Raw genomic sequence first — 21,569 nt, 5'->3', positions numbered from 1 at the left:
TATTGTATTTGAACCATCATTTCTGCTCAATTATTGAGTAGCTGTTGCTATAAAGCTCTGTAAGAGTAGAAGACTGTGACATGGTATATGAAACTTGGTAATCATTTGCTCTGTTCATGCTTTTACTTACAAGATTTGAAAATATTGTCAGATATGTGGATAGCCCACCTGCTTCATTAACCTTTGTCACTTCTGGCCAGACTGAGACTAACCCATGCTCAATGTCTTTGATGATAGAATATGTTCCTGCTTGCTCGAAGAAGCTTGTTACAGTAGAAGACATGTACTGAGAAAACTTCTCAGTAACTATAAATGCCAGTTTCACATTTAATTTCCGGATAAGTATACAGAAGATTCATAGGTCAAATTGCATTTGGATTCAATCAGTTATACCCATTCAGACTGAATTTTCAAGGAAGATATGAGAATGTTTTGGTCATTGTGATGGGCAACCCATTCCAGAGGCTAGGTGGTAGGGTGTTCATCACTTCTAGTTGTTCAGGACTCCTCAATGGCTTTTCTTACTTCTGGCCAAGGCAATTCTTCTGAACTGCCTGTTAGGACTGGATCTTCCAGGCATTGCTTTGCAATAGTTTCTGTTGTTCCTGTTAGGACATGAATGCTTACTGGAAGATTACTGTTTGACACCTAGATAATTCGACAATGTATTCCAATGTACTCTATTTTGTTCCATATGCTGTGCAATGTCTACATAAAACTATTGGGATAAGACTTTTTGAGTTTTGAAGTGGAGTGCCATCACTGGACTGATATCATCCAGCTCTACTGCCCCTACATCTAACTCCAAGGAAGCAATAAATGTTGTTGAAATTGCATAATCCTGATAAGGGAATTGATGTGGGCAAACCAGCTGAAATTAAATCCAGAAAATATTGACTCAAGTGAAAACTATTTTTTTTAAAAATATTGAAAATAAACATTTTTAAAGTCTTGAACATGGTGGACTTTTTTTGACATACATATCAATCTTTACACTGTTATACTAGAAAAAATCATTAAGCAATATAAGCATTTGCAGTATATACATATATACGTATATATATACATATACACATGTATGTAGTCTTTGTATCATTTTATATCTTATTTTTAATGGGGTATCATTCTGCCCCCCCCCACCCCCCAAATAGCAAGTTGTTAGTCTGGGTGTACTCTTTGAGCTCCAGTTGTTATTGGATTTGCTAGTGGTGATTGTGATGCACATTAGCACAACTATGGATATGTATCATCTACAGCCCTTTCTAAGCAAAACCTGGCAACAATTATCTATACCTTGGTTTCATCCCTGTCTTGTTTACTGCAATGTTCTTTTTGTGGGTTCTCCTTGAAAACTCTCTAGAAATTGCTGTTCTGATGGCTGTAGTGAAATATTTGCCTTCATTGCTTAAATAAGCACAATAGCAAGATATACAATGTATGACGTATGAACTTTATTTGTATCATTTTTATGAGATTTGTAGCTGATCTTTCCTCCAAAGTTCAGAGTAGAATAGATTCCCTGATTCAAACTTATTCACAATGCCCACTTAGGTGGTTTTGTGTGATTTTCCCAAATTGCCCATTGAATTTCTGTGGCTGGGGCTAGATTTGAACCTAGATGTTCCAGGTCCTAATACAACATTTCATAATTGTATTCCCTGTAAAGTAGAATACTTTTCAATGTAACTTACCTCTCAGTTGAAAACCAATGGGGACATAAACCCAGAGACATGTATGTTAAGATTGTGGTAGCCTCCAAAAGTTTTTGGATGTATAATCACTCTGAAATTATCATCCAATAAGTTTGAGGTCTATGCAAACCAGTGAACTTTCTGATTCATTTCTGAAAATATGGAGACCTGTGACCCCATTATCTCATGTGCAAAAATCATGTACGCATAATGGCTTCTAAAGTATTTTAAACTCAGAATTCCTAGGAGTAGATTTTGTGAAGATGAAGCACACTAAACATTAGAATGTACAAGCTTTCAAATTATATGACCTTTACACCAAATCCGATAGAGAGAACATCCTCCAGGTCCCCTCCAGTTCTGTTAAGATCTAATATTTTCCCCAGATATCATGGCTGGTATGTTAGGAGAGCCCAATATATGTGTATTTATTTTGTGAATTTGTTATATGCTGCTTTGGGGTTTTTTTTTGTACTGATTAGAAAAACAAAAAAACACAAAATTTGAAAAAAGTAGGTTCACGTGGAACTCCTTAGAGAGAATCTCAGAAATAATCAGGTGTAGAATTAACAGCAAACATAATTTTACCTCTTCCTCTTTTCTCAGATTTTGCCAGACATCCAGAAGGTCACATTTGAGGCCCACTCTAATTTTAGGACGTATCCATGAATTCCTGAATTTAATCCCCTCTTTTCTTTCCCACTCTCCAAGCCAATTTGTCCAAGCAAGCACAAGCAAAAGATGTCTTTTATTTTTGGAATGTTATGCCTCTCACTGCTCTGAGAATTGGAACATCACATCACAAAAAAAATGCCTGGAGAAAGAGAACTTCTATTCTACTTGAATGAGAAAAAAATCAGCCTGAATGGTCTCACAGTACACCATTAAAGTCTATGTACTAACTTCTAATTATTTGGTCAGTTTTAGTTTAAAAGAAAGATGATAGATAGATAGATGGATTGACAGACAGACAGACAGATGATAGGTAGATAGCAATCCTACTTGCCTCATTTAATTAATACTGTTGAATTTAATTGTATACTTTTCTCCTGATGTTGATGTTTTGTCCTGACCTTGCTATAGGTGTATATATTTCAAAATTCAAATGTAGTCACTTAGATAAATCACTGAGGAGAGATGGGTTCCATAGATATGTGATAAATAGATAAATAAATAAATAAATAAATTCATTGGAGAAAGAAAAGAAAAGTGTCCTCTTGGTGTGTACTTTCACTTGGCCAACCACAGATTTAAAGCAATTCAATCTCTATATACAATTTAACAGCTATAGTTATAACACAGATTCCAGAAACTAAGAAGTGGAAAGAAATAATTTCTATTGCTACTCAGTATGCCACTCATACATGAGACCTGCTTGCTAAGTCAAACTAGTAGACTAAGTTGGCCAACCTGTTAGCTTAAAACTGTGACTGGCCAAAATTGTAGGTTAGTGACCGTGTTCCTTTAACCACACAGACACAAGAGTTGGTGTGAGGATTAAAATAAGGAAAGCCACTTATGCCCCCTTGAGCTGCTTGTAGGAAAGACAGAAAACACACTGTAATAAAGAAACAAGTCACAAATTTCCTCTTAAACTTCTCCATCTAAGGAGGCTGACACGATATTCAAGGCTTAGAAATAAGAGTGCTTCTTCCCACAAGGAGCACTTAATTCACGGAGCAGAATTTGCTACCACAACTTGTGGCAATCCTTCCTGGGGGGCAGCTATAAAAAAAAAGCATTAGACAAATTCATCACTAAGAATTGGTCCACTCTGCACAGCTCTTAAGTGTGTTTCAATAGCGGGAAAGAAAGGAGGGACGGGTCTTCTTGACCTGGCACACTCCCACCCCACAAACACAGGCGAATGGACAAATCGGGGTCCAGCAGAGCTCCTGGTTCTGTGAGAAACGAAAAGGCACGCAAATTAGCCGTCTGAGGGCAGGACTTTCGTCCTGGGCTGAGGGAGCGATCCAGGGGGGAGCCTGGTTGAAGCTTTCTCCGGTGACAAGGAGGGAATTCCGGACAGTCTCATCCCTTCAAGCGGAAAGCGGAAAGCGGGACCGGCACCGCTTCTTCTTCTCGCTCGGGAAGATGAGACAATCGCCGTCGCCCGTCCTCGTTCCCGCCCTTTTCCACCCAGTCCGTCCTCTCTTATCCAGCGCCGTCTAGTCACGAAACTTGCTGGCAAGTCGTGCTCAGTTGGCAGCCGAAGATGCAACCCTGAGACGGGAAGCGTGGAGGAGGTTGGACGGACGGGTGTGTGTGTGTGTGTGTGTGTGTGTGTGTGTGTGTGTGTGTGTAGGTGGGTGGAGTGTGCGCGCGCGTGCGGGAAATGATCAGCGCAAGCTTTCTAATTAAAGAAACTTGGCGGGTGCCCCCCTCCCTCCCTCCCTCCCTCCGTTCACCTCCCCTCCTCCTTTTCCCGAGCCCGGGACAGCTCCTTCTACGTCTGCTGGGGGGAGCAGCATAAGAGGAGAGCGCGCGGCGGCAAAGCGGGGGAGTCCGAGGGAACTTCGGTGGCGGCAGCAACAGGAGAAGTGCGCCCGCGAGGTGACCAAGCTGGACGCGGGGCTGGCCGTCCACCCACTCGCCATTAGCGAGACGAGCTGACCCGGCGGCGGCGGCGGCGGCGGCGGCGGCGGCTTCCACCTCGTGAACTCCTTGTGAACCTATATAAAGCGCGGCCATGGACTAGGTGAAGGAGAAGAGACGGCGCGTGCACCAGGGAGAAGAAGACGGGAAAAGCCGAGAAGGGCGGCGAAAGGCTCCACTTTCGCTGCGGGAGGAGTCTCAGCTCAACTCCGGGAAGGGGACCTCCGGACCGTCTAAGTAAGAGGACTGAAGCCAGCGGAGACAGGTATGCCCCTTCAATGCGAGCGGCTAGCGCCAGCGCCTCCGGGTTGCTTGCTAGGAGTGGCAGCTGCAGCGGTAGCGCCCGTTCGCTCCCGGCCAAGTTTTAGCGGACTCCTCAACAGTTCTCGGGGCGCTCTCTTTATGGGCGATGGGCGAGTGCGGGCGCAGGCGATTTTTTTGGAGCCTGTAGGAGGAAGTCTTCCTTTTTGCTAGGCTGCAAGGTCTTTCATCAGATCGGTTCCGCTCTAGAGCTGATGTCAGTCCAAAGAGACAAAACGCATCTCTGGAGGAGTTGCTCCGTTGTAGACAATTCTGCTCTGTAGGAATAAAAGCCAAAGATAGATGCGCTCACAGAATGGGTTTCTCTCTAGAGAAAGACAAGAGGGAGGAGTAGCCCGAAGCAAGTCGTTTTAAGTAGCGTTTGCATTTCTGGATGAAATCTGACATCCGTCTTCCCATAAAAACCGAGAGCGCTCCGCGGATGCTGACTTTCTTCTCTGCAATCCTTTTAGCTTTGGGAATCCAAATGCAGTGAAGCTGCACTGAGCATCCCAAGCGATGTGGAAGAAGCGACCTCTTGAGTAAGGTCGGCCAAATTAGCACACTGTGAGTGTCTGAGCAGATGAGATACTTGGGGATGGAGGGTGGGTTAAATTCAGATTTTATGCCTTGAATAGGAAGCGTTGGATGGGATCAGGCCAGACCAATTCGGTCTGGGAGCGGTACAAAACCTTTTCCTTGAAAGGTTTTGGAGCATTCTGAACTGGCTCCACTGTAAGACCACATACCACGGAGCAGCCTTGTAGAATCTTACTACGACTGGAGGCAGATGCAAATCATTTAGATACTTTGCTTTGAGAACTTTAATGGAAGTACAAATTAGAAATAGTTCCCAAATGTATTGACTGAAAATAGTGAAAACATCACCAAACCAAGAATAAGAGTAGCAATTCCATTCAGATTGTCATGTAGATTTTTAAATACTTAGCTAAGTTGTTATTTAATCAATGTCTCTGTAACCACCGGCAGAAAATTGTATGAAGTTTTTAATAAATAAACAAGATCAAGTCAAGCAAATCTGAATAGCCTAAAAAATTTCCCAATGATTTAGAAGCCATATACTGGAGTCAGGTGACACTAATATTGATTTCTCTGTCTCCCCCAATTTTTGTTGTTCAGATTTTCAGGATCTGCCAAGGAAATGGAGAAATTTTATCTTTGCCATAGTTGGCTGTTTTCTAAGATTTTTTTCTTTGCCCAGTTGATTTTGTAGAGTATCTTCTCCACCTATTTCACTGCATTTCTTGATACTTTTGAATATGAAGGATAAGGTTAGATTGTTACATGAATGCATCTAGAAGTCCAACTGTCTTCCTGGCTAAAAAATATTTTACTGAAATAAAAAAGAAAGCAGCAACAAATCTAAGTAGCTTGTTCCATATGTATAATGAAAAAATATTTTATTAGAATTCATGTCTTCTGATATATATATATTTTTTAAAAAAAAACATTTTCTCTCTTTCAGGGAGTAAGTGGGAAACATATTCTCTTTTCCTGGGTTGTCCCCACAAGTGCAATGTGCAAACTTCTAAGGTCTTCAGTTCTGATTGGGCTGATGGCATTGATACTTTCAGCAGGACATTGTAAAGAAAAATCTAGTGTGGGGCTGAAGGAAAGAAAAAACCTCTTAAAACTGATAATGGAGATCATTCAAGAATTGAAAAAATACCATCTAGAAGAGGATGAAGAAAATGGAGTGCAGTACAAGCAAGACTACTCACATCTTGATCAAAGGGAAGTGCCTGACTATGGAACTTACTCAGAGGAACAGAAAGTTGGTAAGATTATTGTGTTGTATCAAATACTGTTTAATATGATCTTTCCCCACCCTGCCCCAGTTTACTAAAAAGAAAAATGTGCCATCACACTGCCAGTTGTCCCTGAAGAATTCTATCCGGTTTTTTTTAATAAAGATAACCTGACTGACTTTTGCATAGATGAATGGATTGTCCCAGCTGACAACTCCAATTTGAAAATGCTATGGATGGGTTCATTTAAGATGCTCTAGCTTCAGAGATGAGTATCTGGCAATTCTGTTGTACTTCTGGCCTTGTTATGTCATCTGGAGATAAAATGAGTGTTTGGTCGATCATTATGTATAGTCTCTAAATATGGAGCCATTAAATACAGACCTTTGGGCAATGAAGAAATCTTAACTCTAAGAGTATATGTGGCTTAATTCTCACTATGATAGTTTAGAAAGACTGCAAGGATGTGCTTTCTGTGCATTTTATTTCTCCACCAGCACTGCATCTTCAGTGTAGAAGCCAAGATTTTTGGGTGGCAGGTGAGCTGTTTCATAGGTGATTTGAAGCATTTTTAAGAAAGATTCCTCATATGGACTCCATGTTAAGATACTACAGTCATGATAGAACCTGTTGAATTATATGGGAGCTGCCATTTCAATGGCAATTTTAATTATTGCTGGCTAAGGAAGTGAATACGTAGCTTGAAGAGCCTCCTTCACTGTCCATTTTGACTGTAAAGATCTAGCAGAGAGGATTCAAAAAAGATGGGCCCAGACATGACTTTTTATAGAGGAAGTAATTCTCTCAACCTTAAGATTTAGAATTATGGCTCAGCTGTAAATCCACTTTTCTTTAGCAAGGTTCTAGAAAGGGTGGTGATCATCAAATGTGCTTGAAAAAAGTTGAAAATATAGATCATTTGGCTGACTTCAAACATGGATTTCTCTGATGACTCTATGGTTCTCTCAGCAGCCTTCGACAACAGTGATCACAAAGTACTGCTAAAACAGCTCACCTCAGCTCAACTGTTTCAAGGGTCCTAGTCCTGTTTTCAGGGCCACCATCGGAATAGCTGAGGGGTATTTCTTTTTAGGGTTAGAGCTATTCTTTCTTTTTGATTGTTCAACAACTACTGAGGTTCCCAGGCAGATATTTATAGAGACTGTGTTGATAATTCTGAAATCAATTTTCACCCACTTAATCAGGGTAGATCACACCGATGTTAGTAAGTTGCTCAGAGAGGGAATCACATACTCAGGGAAGGGCATGAATCATATGCATCTGCCTAGTTTCTTTAATGTGGCCATATTTTATTGGAATCAAAGATGTGCTTAGCAAGGCTAGAGTGCTGAATCCCATGAACGTGTACGCTCAGGGTCATAGGGAGAGCTCCAGGGGTGGTGTGGTAGCAGTAATGGCCCAGCAAGTCTCCTCAGCACAGTGGATCTTCCAAAAGTAGCGAGCCTGTTTATATATTTGGTGGCCCAAGAACTCTCATATTGAGTAGCACAACCTTCTGGAAACTCTTTCCTAAGATTGTCTTCAGTAGATTGCTATTTCTGAGATGATATCAGGGTTGTTTTTTTTTTGGGGGCAGAAAAAGTGGGGAGTAAGGCTTGCCCATAGAAGATACAGTGGGAGACTGTGGGTACCCAAGAGAGATGAGGAGGAAGGAGCCAGATCTTTTTTGGTGGGGGAGAGAGTCTGGAGCCCTGTTATGAGGGCTTCTTTGTTAGAAAAAGAATTCAAAAGTCAGTGAACAAGTAATGTATCTCTGCTGAGGAAAGACATGAACGAAGGACTGTTTGAGGCAAGGAGACAAAAGAGAATGGAAAGAGAACAAGACAGAAACAGAAAAGCAAAATTTATGCAACAGCTTTTAGCAGATTGTTTTCTTGATTGTATTATCAATTTGGGAATCGAACCACTTGTGTTCTTTTAAATTAAAAAAAATGCCAGCTAAAGTGAAGTGGTTGTTTCACTGGTATTACTTCACAATAAAGTTTTTTTTAAATTTATATTTAATGGCCTATCATGATGCTATTGATTTTCTATTTCCTAAAGATTTTTGTATCTTTAGGAAATGGTATGGCATGAAAAGACTAGTGTTGCAGCTCTTGGCTATGGAACTAGACCACATAGAGCTTTAGTGATCATTTGAAGTTCATACTCTTGGCTTAGAGGCAGTGATAAATTGGACAAGGTCCAATAAGCTGAACCAAATATAATGGTTGTAGATGAGTGATTTTCAGATCTGGGAGTTAAAAGAGTGTCCTGTTTTAGATGAGCCAACACTCCCACAGAGGCATACAATGGGGCTCTCTTTGATTCTGTCAACTAACAGAACAGGTAGTTCAGTAACAAAGAAACTCTATGGCCCAGTTTGTTTAGGCATCTGATCTAACTTAATCTAGCCTCAGTGAACCATTCCCTAGTAACCTCATGATGGGATAAGCAGAATATATCCAATCAAGGGCTATCACTGGACACCGCCACATTTAGAATGTAGCAGCTCAATTGCTAAGTGGAATAGATGAATCAAATCAAGTAACACTGAGCCTGAAAATGCTGCGGACTATGAATTCTTGGACCACACAAGTTTTTCAATTAACTTATAAAGTTCTGAGCAGTTTAAGAATCAAAGGATTACAAGATTGCTGTGAATGCACTAAAGATCAGCAAGAGAGGTTCTGCTCGTGGTCTCCTTTGGGTTTGGCCAGGAGGAAGTCTTCTGTGAATGCTCATTATTATGGAAAATATAGCTAGGCTCAGGTCTTTTTGGATGACTGTTTAATAGTTCTTCATCCAGGCATGAGTGGATAACTGCTCCTGGTATACCATCTCTTATAACCCTATCTTAAAATTAGCCATTTAATCATTTTCATTTATTATTTTTCTTTATCTTTATTATTCTATTGAAAATTGTGTTTATTTTTTATGGAACTGCTCTGGGCACATCTACAGAAATAAAATATTATAACTATTGTTTTGGTGTAAATTTATAATGCATTAAAAATTTAAAAAGTTTAAAAGTCCCTAGTTCACAGAGTGTCAGGTACAAAAAAAAACAGATCCATGTGCAGAAATAAAAAAAAAAATCATTATCAGTCTGTATTTAATATACTATTGGTTGATTATTTATTATAGTGACAGTAATGGGAATTTTCCAATGACTGCTAGAGCTGCTTACAGGCATAGTGTTATAAAGTAGGTGTATAGTGTTATAAAATATTTCTTAAAATTCACATTCTCATTCCTACTATGCAGGTACAATCATATATGCATGGAGCAAATGCACCTGTAAAATTCCCATTTCTTCATATGCATATTCTAAGTGGGCTTCACTTGCTGTCTGGTTGGAATCAAAAGCAGTTGTGCAAGAATCCAATCCTGTTGGACTGAGTCATCTTTGAGGCTATCTCAGATTTTCTGCTTCTCTACTGTTTATTTATTCTATATTAAGTTCAGCATCTTCGAGTTCCACTGGTATTAATGGAAAAATAAAGATAGGAAGTCATCTCCCATCAATTAGCACCTATACAATTGGGGCTTTGAGAAAATGGGATACATACCCCTTTATTCGTTCAAGGTGATATGCCACAGTGGTCAGTACTTTAATTTTTTAAAGCCTCATTAATTTTAACATCTCCTCAAAATGAATCTTGTAACTGATACAAAGTTTGTACTATTGGAGCAAAAAATATTTCCTTTTAATATATGTACAGTAACTTATTGCACAAAACCAACGTGTGATTGCTTGATTTTTGTCTTAGCGTGTGAACCCAACTAATTATAAATGAGCCATGGTGGCACAGTGGTTAGAATGCAGTATTGCAGGCTGCCTGCAATTTGGCAGTTTGAATCTCACCAGGCTCAAGGTTGACTCAGCCTTCCAAGGCCGGTAAAATGAGGACCCAGATTGTTGGGGGCAATATGCCGGTTCTATAAACTGCTTAGAAAGGACTGTTTAAACCCTGCAGGGTTTATAAATTATTTTACTTTTAAGCTGGTGCTTTGATGTCTGTGAAACAAATGTGTTTCTTTTTAAAGTTTCAACAGAACTGATGAACTAAATTTCATGTTAAGAATACTGTCTGATCTTAAGTATAAAGAAAATAGGAAATATGGAACATTCTTTGAAAATATTTCACTCCCCAGAAACTAGATACATAGATTTAGCTTTTTGTTTCCTCACGTATGCAAATGTTTTTTTCTTCAAAATACTGTAAACACATTTCATTGGGAAAAAACTCAAAATCTCAGATTTAAAGGTTTTTCTTAGAATAGTTAATTTTGTATTAGTAATTGTTGAGGAAAGAGAACTTTCAATTAACAAAAAGTACAATCTTGCTATGGGAAAACCAATTGTACCTATCATAATCTATTAGCTATCGTTTAATGTGATTTTCATCCTAGTGAAATACATGCTGTATTTCTTTGGAAGAAGTTCTATCAGGGATCAATTAATTAACGTTGCTTAGTGCTGCATTTTACCTGCCTAGGTATGAATATTTTGATTAAAAATATAACTCAGTTAATCTAAATTGTACACCAAATATGCTAACTTCAACTGAAATAATTTTGTGTTGTTTATCTTAATTTTGCTAGCCATCAAAAACAGAGATAACTATGCACAATTCTGAAGACCAGGGCCTATGTCTGGCTTAAGTTAGCTGATATCACAAGTGCCATTTACTTCACCAAGTGCCATTGATTTAAGCTCTAGATAGTATGCATTTAGGGATCCCCCTCTGCAATTTGGTGACAACTAGCCATCATTTTATATTCACCACTGGTACTTACCACATACAATGTCCTACTTCAACTAAATGAACAAAGCTGACCTTTTAAAAGCTGAGCAAATATAACAATAAAAATATTTACAGTCATGCAAATTCTAGGCAGCAGTGGGACAGTACTAGAAGCTCAAACACCAACAAAATTAGTCAGCAGTTCTAATTTAAAGCTAAGGTATATTCCTCTACTTTTTGTGTGAGGAAATTTAATCATTATATGAAAAAGAAAAATGTATGGATGAAACATGCTTGGTGCTTTTAATAGATGTTTGTTTATCCTAGAGATACATTCAGCTAAAATTGGTTAAATGTATTTGAAAATGCTTATGGAACTCATCTGTTCATTATCTGGTGAACATTTAGCTCACCTTGGCTAAACTCAACTGTGGATAGAAACATTAGCACTATTGGCTAAGGTTAGAACTATTGGCTAAGGTAATGGCAAACCACTTCAATAATATTATCCATAAAATGACAAAGATAAATTCACCAAAAGTGTGAGATGTATATCTATCATACATTTTACTATTTTTTTAAATATACAACTTTTAAGACAACTGCAAAATCTGTTTAAGCAACAGATTGAATTCAGCATGTAATTTTGCAGGATTTAATTGGACTCTATAGATGCAAACTATCTGTTCTAATGAAAACTTGCCAACTTCTAAAATATTTTTTCTGAAGAAACTTAGCCAGAACTACCTTTCAGAATTCCCTTCATCTTGCAAGACTTTTGAGAGAAATATCTAAGCATTTAGTGCAATACTTAACAGAAATAAATCAAAATACGATAGGATCAATTCAACTGAGTTGAACTATACTTAGAAATAAATAAAAACTAAATTTTGAAAAATAGCTAAACTCCCCAGGGGGCCAGATATAGTTGAATGTAAAAGTCACAAAGGGAAATGCCATTTATGCATTAATTGATGGTAATATTAACGATCATATGCAATTGTCATCCTGACAAAATTGTAAACAGCAATATTAAATATGACACTAAATCAAAGAGATGGCCATGAGAAGCTAAAGAGGATTTCAATAAGCTAGTTATATTCCCATCCATTGAATAAGCTATGAGAAAGCGAACAGTAACAAAATAGTTTTATGTATTTCCCACTTGCCTCCATATTTTGTTCAACAACATGGTTTCATTTCTTTTAAAATATAATTTTCTGTCAATTTCTCTGACAATGCCCCATCCTGAATAAGGAGGCTGAGGAACTGAATTACAGAAGGAAGTGGTAGCCTAAATACAGTATTTAGTAAAACATATTTCTTTTTCTCATTCCTTATTTTGCATCCACATTTCTGCATAAATCTGCATGGATAGAAGCATATGATATAAAACCACTCTTTAAGAAAAATATGCTGCACTTAGTTCCAAGACAAAAATAAATTTACAAGTTTTACTATTGCTTCTGTTACTCACTTTAGCTTTCAGTTTTTTCAGTGATATGCTCTGGAACTACTTAACTAATTAGTGTCAATATACCTTGTTTAAAAGGTGACATTGTGCACGCCATGTTGCATAATTTAAGATGAATGATCTTGGACTTTAAGGCTATTACCCACAGCTGCTGAGACTTAAGCTGACAGTCCTTTCTCCCTCTCATGTCAGCAGCTTTAGCTAAAACAACTAGAAGGTCCATGACATCTTTGCCAGCAAATCAGCATCAAGCCAAAAGAATAGAGATGCACAGCAAAATTAGAATTTGAAGGGATCAGAGAAATCCTTTTAGTTTGTAATCCCAAAGCAGAAATCACCAGAACAGTACACCCAGGATTGCCCAAGCCACTGCATTCTATATACATATACATTCATGACTGTTCCAGACACTGCAATTATAGCTTCTTGATGCTCTTCAAGGCAATCCCACTTAAAGAATATTACAATAGTCCAAATAGAAAGTAGTAGATAACTATTATCAATGAGCAGGGGGTAATGATCCAGGAAAGGCCACAATTGTTGCCCAAGATGAAACTGGGCAAAAACCTCTTTTTTTTGCTACATTAACCACTTGTCCCCCTAAGCTAGGAGTATCAAACTCATGGATGCCTTGGGCCAGATGCATCACATGCTGGCCATCCCCATTCCCGTTTTAGTGAAGGGGAAAAAAGTTGTAATACGTCACAAGACAACATGTCGTCGCAAGTTTGACACCCCTGCCCTAAGCAGAGCTATTAATGTTCAAATTGTGGATCATCTCAGTGTGGATGAATAATTGTTCAGAATCAGAGACAGTATTTCTCTGGCTCATTAGTGCCAGAAATACCCTTTAGGAAAGAGAACCATTGCATGACAGTATCTTCCTATTCCAATCTCTCTGAGACAATTCTATTATTATTTAATTGTACCAATTTAAGTCACTAATATTGTCTCTTATGAAGCACAGGAATAAAGCAAAATAATTACAATTTGCTGATTTCCAGTAACTTTTAGCAAGATAACTGTGAAGCCAAATAGTAGTCATCCTTACTCAAAATCTTGCTGCTCTTATTAAATGGGAATATCTTAATTATATAAGATGTTCCAAATGTTTTAAATGGAAAACAAGAGAGAAAGATTATACTTTGCTTCTAAAACAAGGGTATCAAACTCATGACGTCACAGTGGCACTATATAATGTATTGCAATTTTTTTCTCCTTTGCTAAACGAGGCGTGGGCACGGCCAGTGTTTCATAGCCCTGTTTTAAAACATTGTTGCCCTTTCAGACAACTTTTTACTTTTGCCTTGAATTGTACATTCCAGGAAATTACAGAACCAGAATATAAATACTGACTATTCTAAAGAAGGGTCTTTATTCTCTTTTAACAGAAATATTTCCTAGAGACCTAAGAATGAAAGACAAATTTTTAAACCATTTAACAGGTAAGCCAAATTTCACAACTGAATTATTGCCTTAATTATAATCCTTTTTCTTATGGCACCAATTAAATGTAACCTGCTGATTTTCTTCCTTTTCCAGGTCACCTTTACTTTGGGCCAAAATGCACTAAACACTTTCACAGACTTTATCACCATACAAGAGATTGTACCATACCTGCATGTAAGTTCTATCATCTAAGACCAGAATTACTAATATATATATATATATATATAGCTTTTTAAAGAATAATCACCCTGTATAATTAACATGATACAAGAATTTGTAGAGTTAAAGCCATGAAACAGAGGAGTGCTCTCTTGCAATTCCTCAGGGAGATCTAATGGTTCTAATTTCTGATTTCATAAACAATCATTTAAAACATATTTGTGCAGGCAGCCAATCTGCTCTTCTATTATATGCCAACTCTTTTTGTTTTAGGATTTCAGTACAGAAACTGAATTTCTTATCAGATCAGATCACAGAAATTTACAATTTAAACTTTCTTTGTGCTTAAAGCACAAATACACTGCTGAAAAATCCTGGAACTACTGTTGCTAGAATAGCAATTATTCAGAGTATAATTTTCTAAGAAAATGCAAAACAACCTATATTATGATTAAATATTCTGAATTCTGAAAAGACAGTAAAAGAAATGAAGTATTACCAGGAAACAATTCCAATCCAAATTCTACATTATTAAATGGCAAAATATATACATTTGAGATGATGATAATGATAGTAAAATGATTGGTTACTCCTCGTCAAGTTTTTCTTGAAGGGATCTGTATACCTGCTTAGATATAAAAATTCAAAATTTGTGCCAACTGTATCAGGGAAAATCAAGATATCCATATTCTTTTCCTTGAAATACATAGATGCTAGCAGAAAAAAAAAACACCTTTAAAAAACACACTTCATTAGAACTTAGTCATTTAGTACATAGGTTTTGAACTTGCATAAATGCATAAACTGCACATTTTTTTTCTTCTAAGCCAAGGTGTAAACAGGAGGTAATATTTCTGCAAGTAGATGAACATTTCCTTATGAACTGATCCCTCTATTCACAAATTGACCACAAAATCTCTCACACATTGCGCCAAATCTGTTAATACCTGTTATTAGAGTAGCTGAAAAACCAACATTTGTTTGTTCAACTAGTCTAAGCCAAAACTAAGGAACCATATTAAGCCTTAGTATAATGACCAAATTAAAGGCCTCCCAAATAAAGTCCGCAATTCAACAAAGTACATGTTTCTTATTTTCCAACAATTTTAACTGTACAAAAATGGATATTTTAAAATAAGTTGGCATTTGGGAATTAATTACATTAGTACATTTTCTGGGCAAGGTATGTTACCCTATAGCAACTTTTTTTTCTCTAAGGATTACTTTTCACAGGATTTAAAACTAATCCTGATTGCTAGAGTGAATTTAAATGTTGCTTGAGGAACTGAATTACAGAACTAAGTGGCAGCCTAAATACTGTACAGATTTCTTTTTCTCATTTATTATTGCATCCACATTTCTGCATGAATCTGTATAGATACAAGCATATAATATGAACCGCTCATTAACAAAAACATGCTATTAGTTCATGAGATGAAAATGAATTTCATACTTTGCTACTGCTTCTCTTACTTGTTTTAGCTTCCAGTGTTTTCACTAATACGTTTTGGAACTATTTAACTAATGAGCATCAATATACTTCATTTAAAGATTGACATTGTGCAAGCAATGTTGCATAATTTAATATTTAAGAATCACTCAATGAGAGAGAGTAATAGTTCCTAAATATGCTAAATAAATAAATGTGTTGTTTAAAGGGATACAGGGCAATTTGCTGAAATGTTTAGAACTTCCAATATTTATGGCAACAGAAATTTTAAACATATACACACCTTCCTTTGAAATAGTAGTTTTATTATGGGACATGGGTTTTTGATGGACCAAGTCATGTGTTTACAGAACTGCTGTATTAGACCATTTTCACTATTCTTCCTTTAGTACAAGCTTTCAGCATCTTCTTTCCTTTCTTGCTGCTACCCTGTTAGCAGCTCTTATTCCATATTAGATTGATAGTTAGATGCTGATTAACTTGCCCCATGATTAACTTCAAATTTTATTTACTTCATAGGCATGGCTATTTATACATAGTTCACTGCAAACAAATACAAACTGATTTTTCTCATGCAAATGGAAAACATCCATTTTTTTATCCATTTTTCTCATGCAATTAAAATATCCATCATCTTAGTCTGATGAAATATCCATCCATTCAAGAGTGACCTATGCAAAATCAATCTTCATATGATGGCAAACTTATATACCATTCTTAAAAATCTAAGCATGTTTAAAATTAGCTCAAGCACACAAATTCAAATCTACAGTACTTCAAGATGAAATAGTTACATTTGTATTCCCTCGTACAAATTGCATTTTAAAAATATAATAACCCAACCTTCCCCATAAGAACTTTTCACATTATTTATCTCCCCCCCTCCCCGCACAGATTATAAAAGATGCGCCAGGCTCCTTACTCGGTTGGCAGTAAGTCCAATGTGCACAGAAGGATAAGGTAAGATTATTGAGAGGAAGAATTGTATGTTGCCACTATGTGGATAACAATGACTAATTCATAAGAATTGGCAGGATATCTTTTGGACTGAAATATGCTTGTTTCAAAAAGCGATGCAAACCCTTTTATTAGTAAAATATTTACCATTAATTAAAAACATACCCCCTACTGGGAAGCAACAGTATGGAGTCTCAGGCAACTGTGAATAGTAGTGTGCAATAGTAGTGTGCAGTTAGTAGAGTGTATTTTTTTAAAATTCAAACTAAGAGTCTCAGTGGCGCAGGTTAGAGTGCAGTATTGCAGGCTATTTCTGCCGATAGCTGGCTGCCTGCAATTTGGCAGTTCAAATGTCACTGGGCTCAAGGTTGACTCAGCCTTCTGAGGTGGGTGAAATGAGGACCCAAATTGTTCGGAGCAATATGCTGACTCTATACACCCTTAGAGAGGGCTGTAAAACACTGTAAAATGGTATATATAAGTCTAAGTGCTATTGCTAATGGGCATAGCTAATTTTTCAGGAATTAAATCAACTGCTATTTCTTTCTATTTATACTGGATATTTTTTGTCAATATAACAGACATTTTTAATATTAGATATGTGTAGAAGCCAGCTACACATCAACACCTTTCATGATATTCTATAATGCAGTACGTAAAGGTTGCTGCTTTTGTTACACATAGAATGAAACAGCATTAAAAAGTATTTGCTTATTCAACTGCAATTTGTATTTGAATTACTATACTTGCTTAGCAATAAAGCAATACTGCACAGCAGCACGAGGAACTATGGATGCCCCCAAAAGAGAATCATTGAATTATTTTCTCTTTAAATCAATTATTTGATATAAAAGAAATTTAATACCATTCCTTCTATTTCTAATGTTCAAGTTGTCTATGTTGTCCTTCAGAATACCAATCAGGATCACCCTTATGAAAAAGAATGTTATTAATAAGTTTGCAAAAAAGAAACTGTACAGCAGAGGTGCAAATTGTCAAATGGAACCTGGGAGTATTCTACTGTACTTTGTAATATGGATTATCAAGCTTAGATTTTTATATTATGGAAGGTTTTTCTCATTTGTCTCAAACCCCACATTCCAATAGGAACTGGAAACAATCTGAATTATTTATTTAACAGAATTTATTGAAAATTAATGTGAAACATCAAGAAAAATAGTTTAATCTTTTGCTTTCTTTTTTTTTTTTTACTTCAGATGCTACTATTATCAAAGGAAAAATATATAAAAGAACCAAGAGAAGTGCCTTGGAAACTGACAGGGAAATTGAACTTAGCATTTTTGTAATATATGGCATTATGAACCAGAGATTTATTTTTGGAAATTGATGGACTACTTCTCATAACTTTTAAAAATGTGTTTTGTATCCCATCATCACTGTTTACAGATGCATTCTTTTTAGTGAAAAAACTACCAAAAGTTGAATTACTTGTTCATGTTTTATGCTTTAAAGTTGCTCTACAACAGTTGTGTTGTACTGCCAAAAAAGTAACAAGTACTATCTTTTCAAGTATAGATATGTTTCCCTTAAGAGACATTACAGCACACTGTCAATGAAACCTGCCTGTGGAAGAAGCATTATTTGATATCTTTCTTGCTTATGCAACTGAAAATGTTACATTACAAACTTTTCATAAAGCTGTTACAGTGGTGGTCTACTAGACTGCATGCCATAGGCAAGGGATGAACATGTGTTAGGTTGAATTCTGTATCCACTCTAAAGTCACTTCTTTCTTGTAGAATAAAAATATACATTCCAGCTAAATGTGCAATATGTACATATTGTAAATTCACAAATATATGTAATAAAATGTTTTGTATATAATCTGGTTCTTTGTGTTTATTCCTTGCATATTCAAGTTTGGAAGAAATTATGCTTGTGAAGCAGAGATATGCAATCTGAGGCCTTCCACATATATTGGACTACTATTCCCATAATACTTACCCAGTGTATAGATGGATTTCAAAGTTTACAACTGAATAAATCTGAAGGGTACTAACTGATCTCAATAATACATTCTAGCAATACTTCTCAATAGTTGATGGTTGACAATAAGGACTATGCATTTAAATAGTTCTAATAAGAATTAATTTTAATGTAACTTGACACTGCAAAGTAAGGGCAGTCAATTACCACAGGACGTTTCAAATACTAAACTTGCCATATAGCTTTCAGAGTGAAACGCTATTGCCTACTCACATCATGCTTTCGTCCTTCTCATCCTACCAGTTAATAAGATCAGTTAAATCTAAATTTGCTTCACCTATTTCCATTCCAAAATAGGTAACACCGCTTTCAAGCTACACAGAATCTTTGAATTGGGAGACAGTGTTTTGGCCAACCTTAGATATGTGAAATGAGCAAGAGTTTGGAATCAATGGCCAAAACATTGTCTTCCAATTACAAGATTCTGTGTAATTTGAAAGCGATGTTATCTATTTTGGAATGGAAGTAGTCAGAATTTTATTTTTATGTGCTCAAGATTCTAACAAAAAATGTAATAACAAGATCTCTCTCCAATTTGATGAGATACCTCTATATGAGAATTCATTTAAACCCGACATGGGTCCACTGTGGAGTCAATTAATAGGTGTTACAATCCATAATGGTTCTTGCTCAAATGCTTTATACTGAGCTCAAGATGTTATTCCTACAGCATCCTTGAAACTACATGATTAAAAAAGAAGAATTTAACAAGTCTTATTTTGGACAAGACTACATCAGACTACAAACATAGCTTCTGTATACTTTTCACAACTGGAATAAGTTTATTTTTAATTAACTATAAACATTTTATCAGCATTCCTAATTATTTGGATATTCTGCCCCTTAAAAACACACAAAAGATTCAGGAAAAATTATAACTGATTAAAGCTTTTTAAAAATAGCCTTATTTTTTTCAAGCTAAATCAATAGGTGTTTTGTGTGTGTAGTGCTGGCATCAATTAACCACAAATTGAGAAAGCTTAAAAAATACCAAAGACCTGGGGAAAATGTAACTTTCCAAGTCTGTTCAGAGGAAACATTAGTATTTAAGGATATTTGAGTAAAGTCTCATGTTTGTTTAAATATATCAAAAGTGAGGAGTTTGCCTGCAATAATCATTAATACCATCAAAAAATTTCCAATCATAATTATAATAAAAATGGTTATGATCAAATCATTCTAAGTTAAAAAAGAATTCTACCAAAACTTGTTGGCTATGAAACACAGATGTCAAATTTTCTGAAAAATCCCTTTGCGTTCAATTAACTTACATAAAATAAACCTTGTTCAAATATATTGTTCCTTGCTAACAATATATTTTGCTATCAAAAAGTCCAGTTAAGGATAGCATACAAAACACTCATTTTTAATATCCTTAATATGTGATATAAGAATACAGCATCTTATTTTAAGTAGTAAATCAAGAGTTATCATAGAAAGAAACTTTGTAAATGATCAGGCTTTATATATCATCTCTTTGCACAGATAATTTAAAAAATCCATTTATAAAGTTCTACAGTAGCTAGATCGTAAAATGAAAATTTTACAAGTAAAATAGCTTTTTCACTATTTTATTTGGTTTTGTACATACTAATTATGATGGTTGTAAATTTGCTTGAAATAAAACCTGACATTCATGTAAGCAAAACAGGTCCCTAGAGTCTGTTTTAATAGAACTTGAGCAAAGCATCTTATTAATAGAAATTATGGCTGCTTAAAAATGACAAATCCAGAAGGTAACACGAAGAAGCAGCGAAGTCCACTATGAGGTTTCCTCTTTTGGGAAGACTTGAAGATACACAAAAACTAACTCTAAAAGAGAAAGGAACAAAATGGTGCTGGCTTATACTTCCCCATGCAGTGTTTATAAGGACTCTTGGCTAAAAAGGGATTATGGCAACACTCTGAATAATTGCAAAATGCAGACAAAATATACTCTGAGTAGAAGATGAAAGTTTTGGCAAACAATTGCATACAACCCTCTGTTATCTTTTAAACAATTAAACACACAATATTACACTGCATGTACTGACAATAATCAGTAGTAATGACTCATACAATATTTATATAGAATCATTGGCTTATGTCAACATCCTTCAGCATGGGCTTTTTTCATAAGTAGATCTTTGCCAGCTTACTACGGACTTCACTGCCTGCTTCTGTCTAACAACTTCTCTTTGGCTTAATCTTGAAGCATCCATAAACAATGTTGTTTCAAAAGTAGGAGGGAACAAGTGAAGAAAAGAAAGAAATCAATGATGTCATACGGAAGAGCAGTAAAAAGAGGCATGAAATGCGAGGGGAAGGTTGTGGTTTTATTCCCACTGGAAAACTACAAACACGCCAGGCTTTTAAATCCTTCCCTCAATCATTTTATGCCTTTCACAAAATACATATCAGGCTCCATAAGGTTACATTTGTGTAATGAACAAGAAAGTTATAATTTCCTAACAGAAATTTTGTAGTTTTTTCATATTATGGAAATGAATGAAGTTTACCCTTACATAGTCTACTCTATTTCTATTAGTGCTGGAGCTGTAAGGGACGGAACAGAACTTGAAACACATAATCTATTATTATCTTACTCAGAATGCTATAGTAGTTTTTTTCCAAACATCTCGTCAATAGCCTTTAACACTATTTTCTTTTAAGTTTAAAAATAAATAAGCAGTTATTTATTTCAATTTGTATTCCTAAAAAAAGATTATACCATCAGGGAATTCTTTTCGCAGTACTAATGCAGAACTGCAAATATTTGCATCACAGCATTCTATATGGCTGAATATCATAAAATCTTTCTTTTTCTTCTGGCTTACCTCCACATCTATATTTAGTATAACATATAATGATGAAAAGATATCAAAATATAGTAGTTTTCAGACATCTCACAACTGACAAATAAAAATGTTCATGGAAGTATTTAGAAAGTTTTGATATGAAAAGAAAAATGTTTACAACATCAGCTAA

At 36.1% G+C, this 21,569-nt stretch overlaps 1 protein-coding gene across 1 annotated transcript; it reads left to right on the top strand.

Annotated features, from left to right (window-relative positions):
- The first annotated feature begins 3,916 nt into the window (after positions 1-3,916).
- On the top strand, positions 3,917-18,440 carry ALKAL2 (ALK and LTK ligand 2). Its single transcript, XM_026695235.2, has 6 exons — positions 3,917-4,551; positions 6,073-6,385; positions 13,972-14,025; positions 14,123-14,203; positions 16,533-16,598; positions 17,813-18,440. The coding sequence occupies exons 2-5, from the start codon at positions 6,124-6,126 to the stop codon at positions 16,595-16,597; spliced, it is 462 nt and encodes a 153-aa protein (XP_026551020.1). The 5' UTR covers positions 3,917-4,551; positions 6,073-6,123; the 3' UTR covers position 16,598; positions 17,813-18,440.
- Positions 18,441-21,569: the final 3,129 nt, after the last annotated feature.

Source organism: Pseudonaja textilis, chromosome 1, assembly GCF_049901715.1.
Source record: "Pseudonaja textilis isolate UNSWEBS1 chromosome 1, rPseTex1.2, whole genome shotgun sequence".
Lineage (NCBI taxonomy): Eukaryota > Metazoa > Chordata > Lepidosauria > Squamata > Elapidae > Pseudonaja > Pseudonaja textilis.
This window is presented reverse-complemented; position numbering and strand designations above follow the sequence as displayed.

Excerpts from the sequence above, each read along its gene's own strand:
- ALKAL2 (XM_026695235.2), top strand. The coding sequence starts at position 6,124 with ATGTGCAAACTTCTAAGGTCTTCAGTTCTGATTGGGCTGATGGCATTG. Across the intron at positions 14,026-14,122 it reads ATTTTTAAACCATTTAACAG|GTCACCTTTACTTTGGGCCA; the intron begins GTAAGCCAAATT and ends TTCCTTTTCCAG. Across the intron at positions 14,204-16,532 it reads AGATTGTACCATACCTGCAT|ATTATAAAAGATGCGCCAGG; the intron begins GTAAGTTCTATC and ends CTCCCCGCACAG.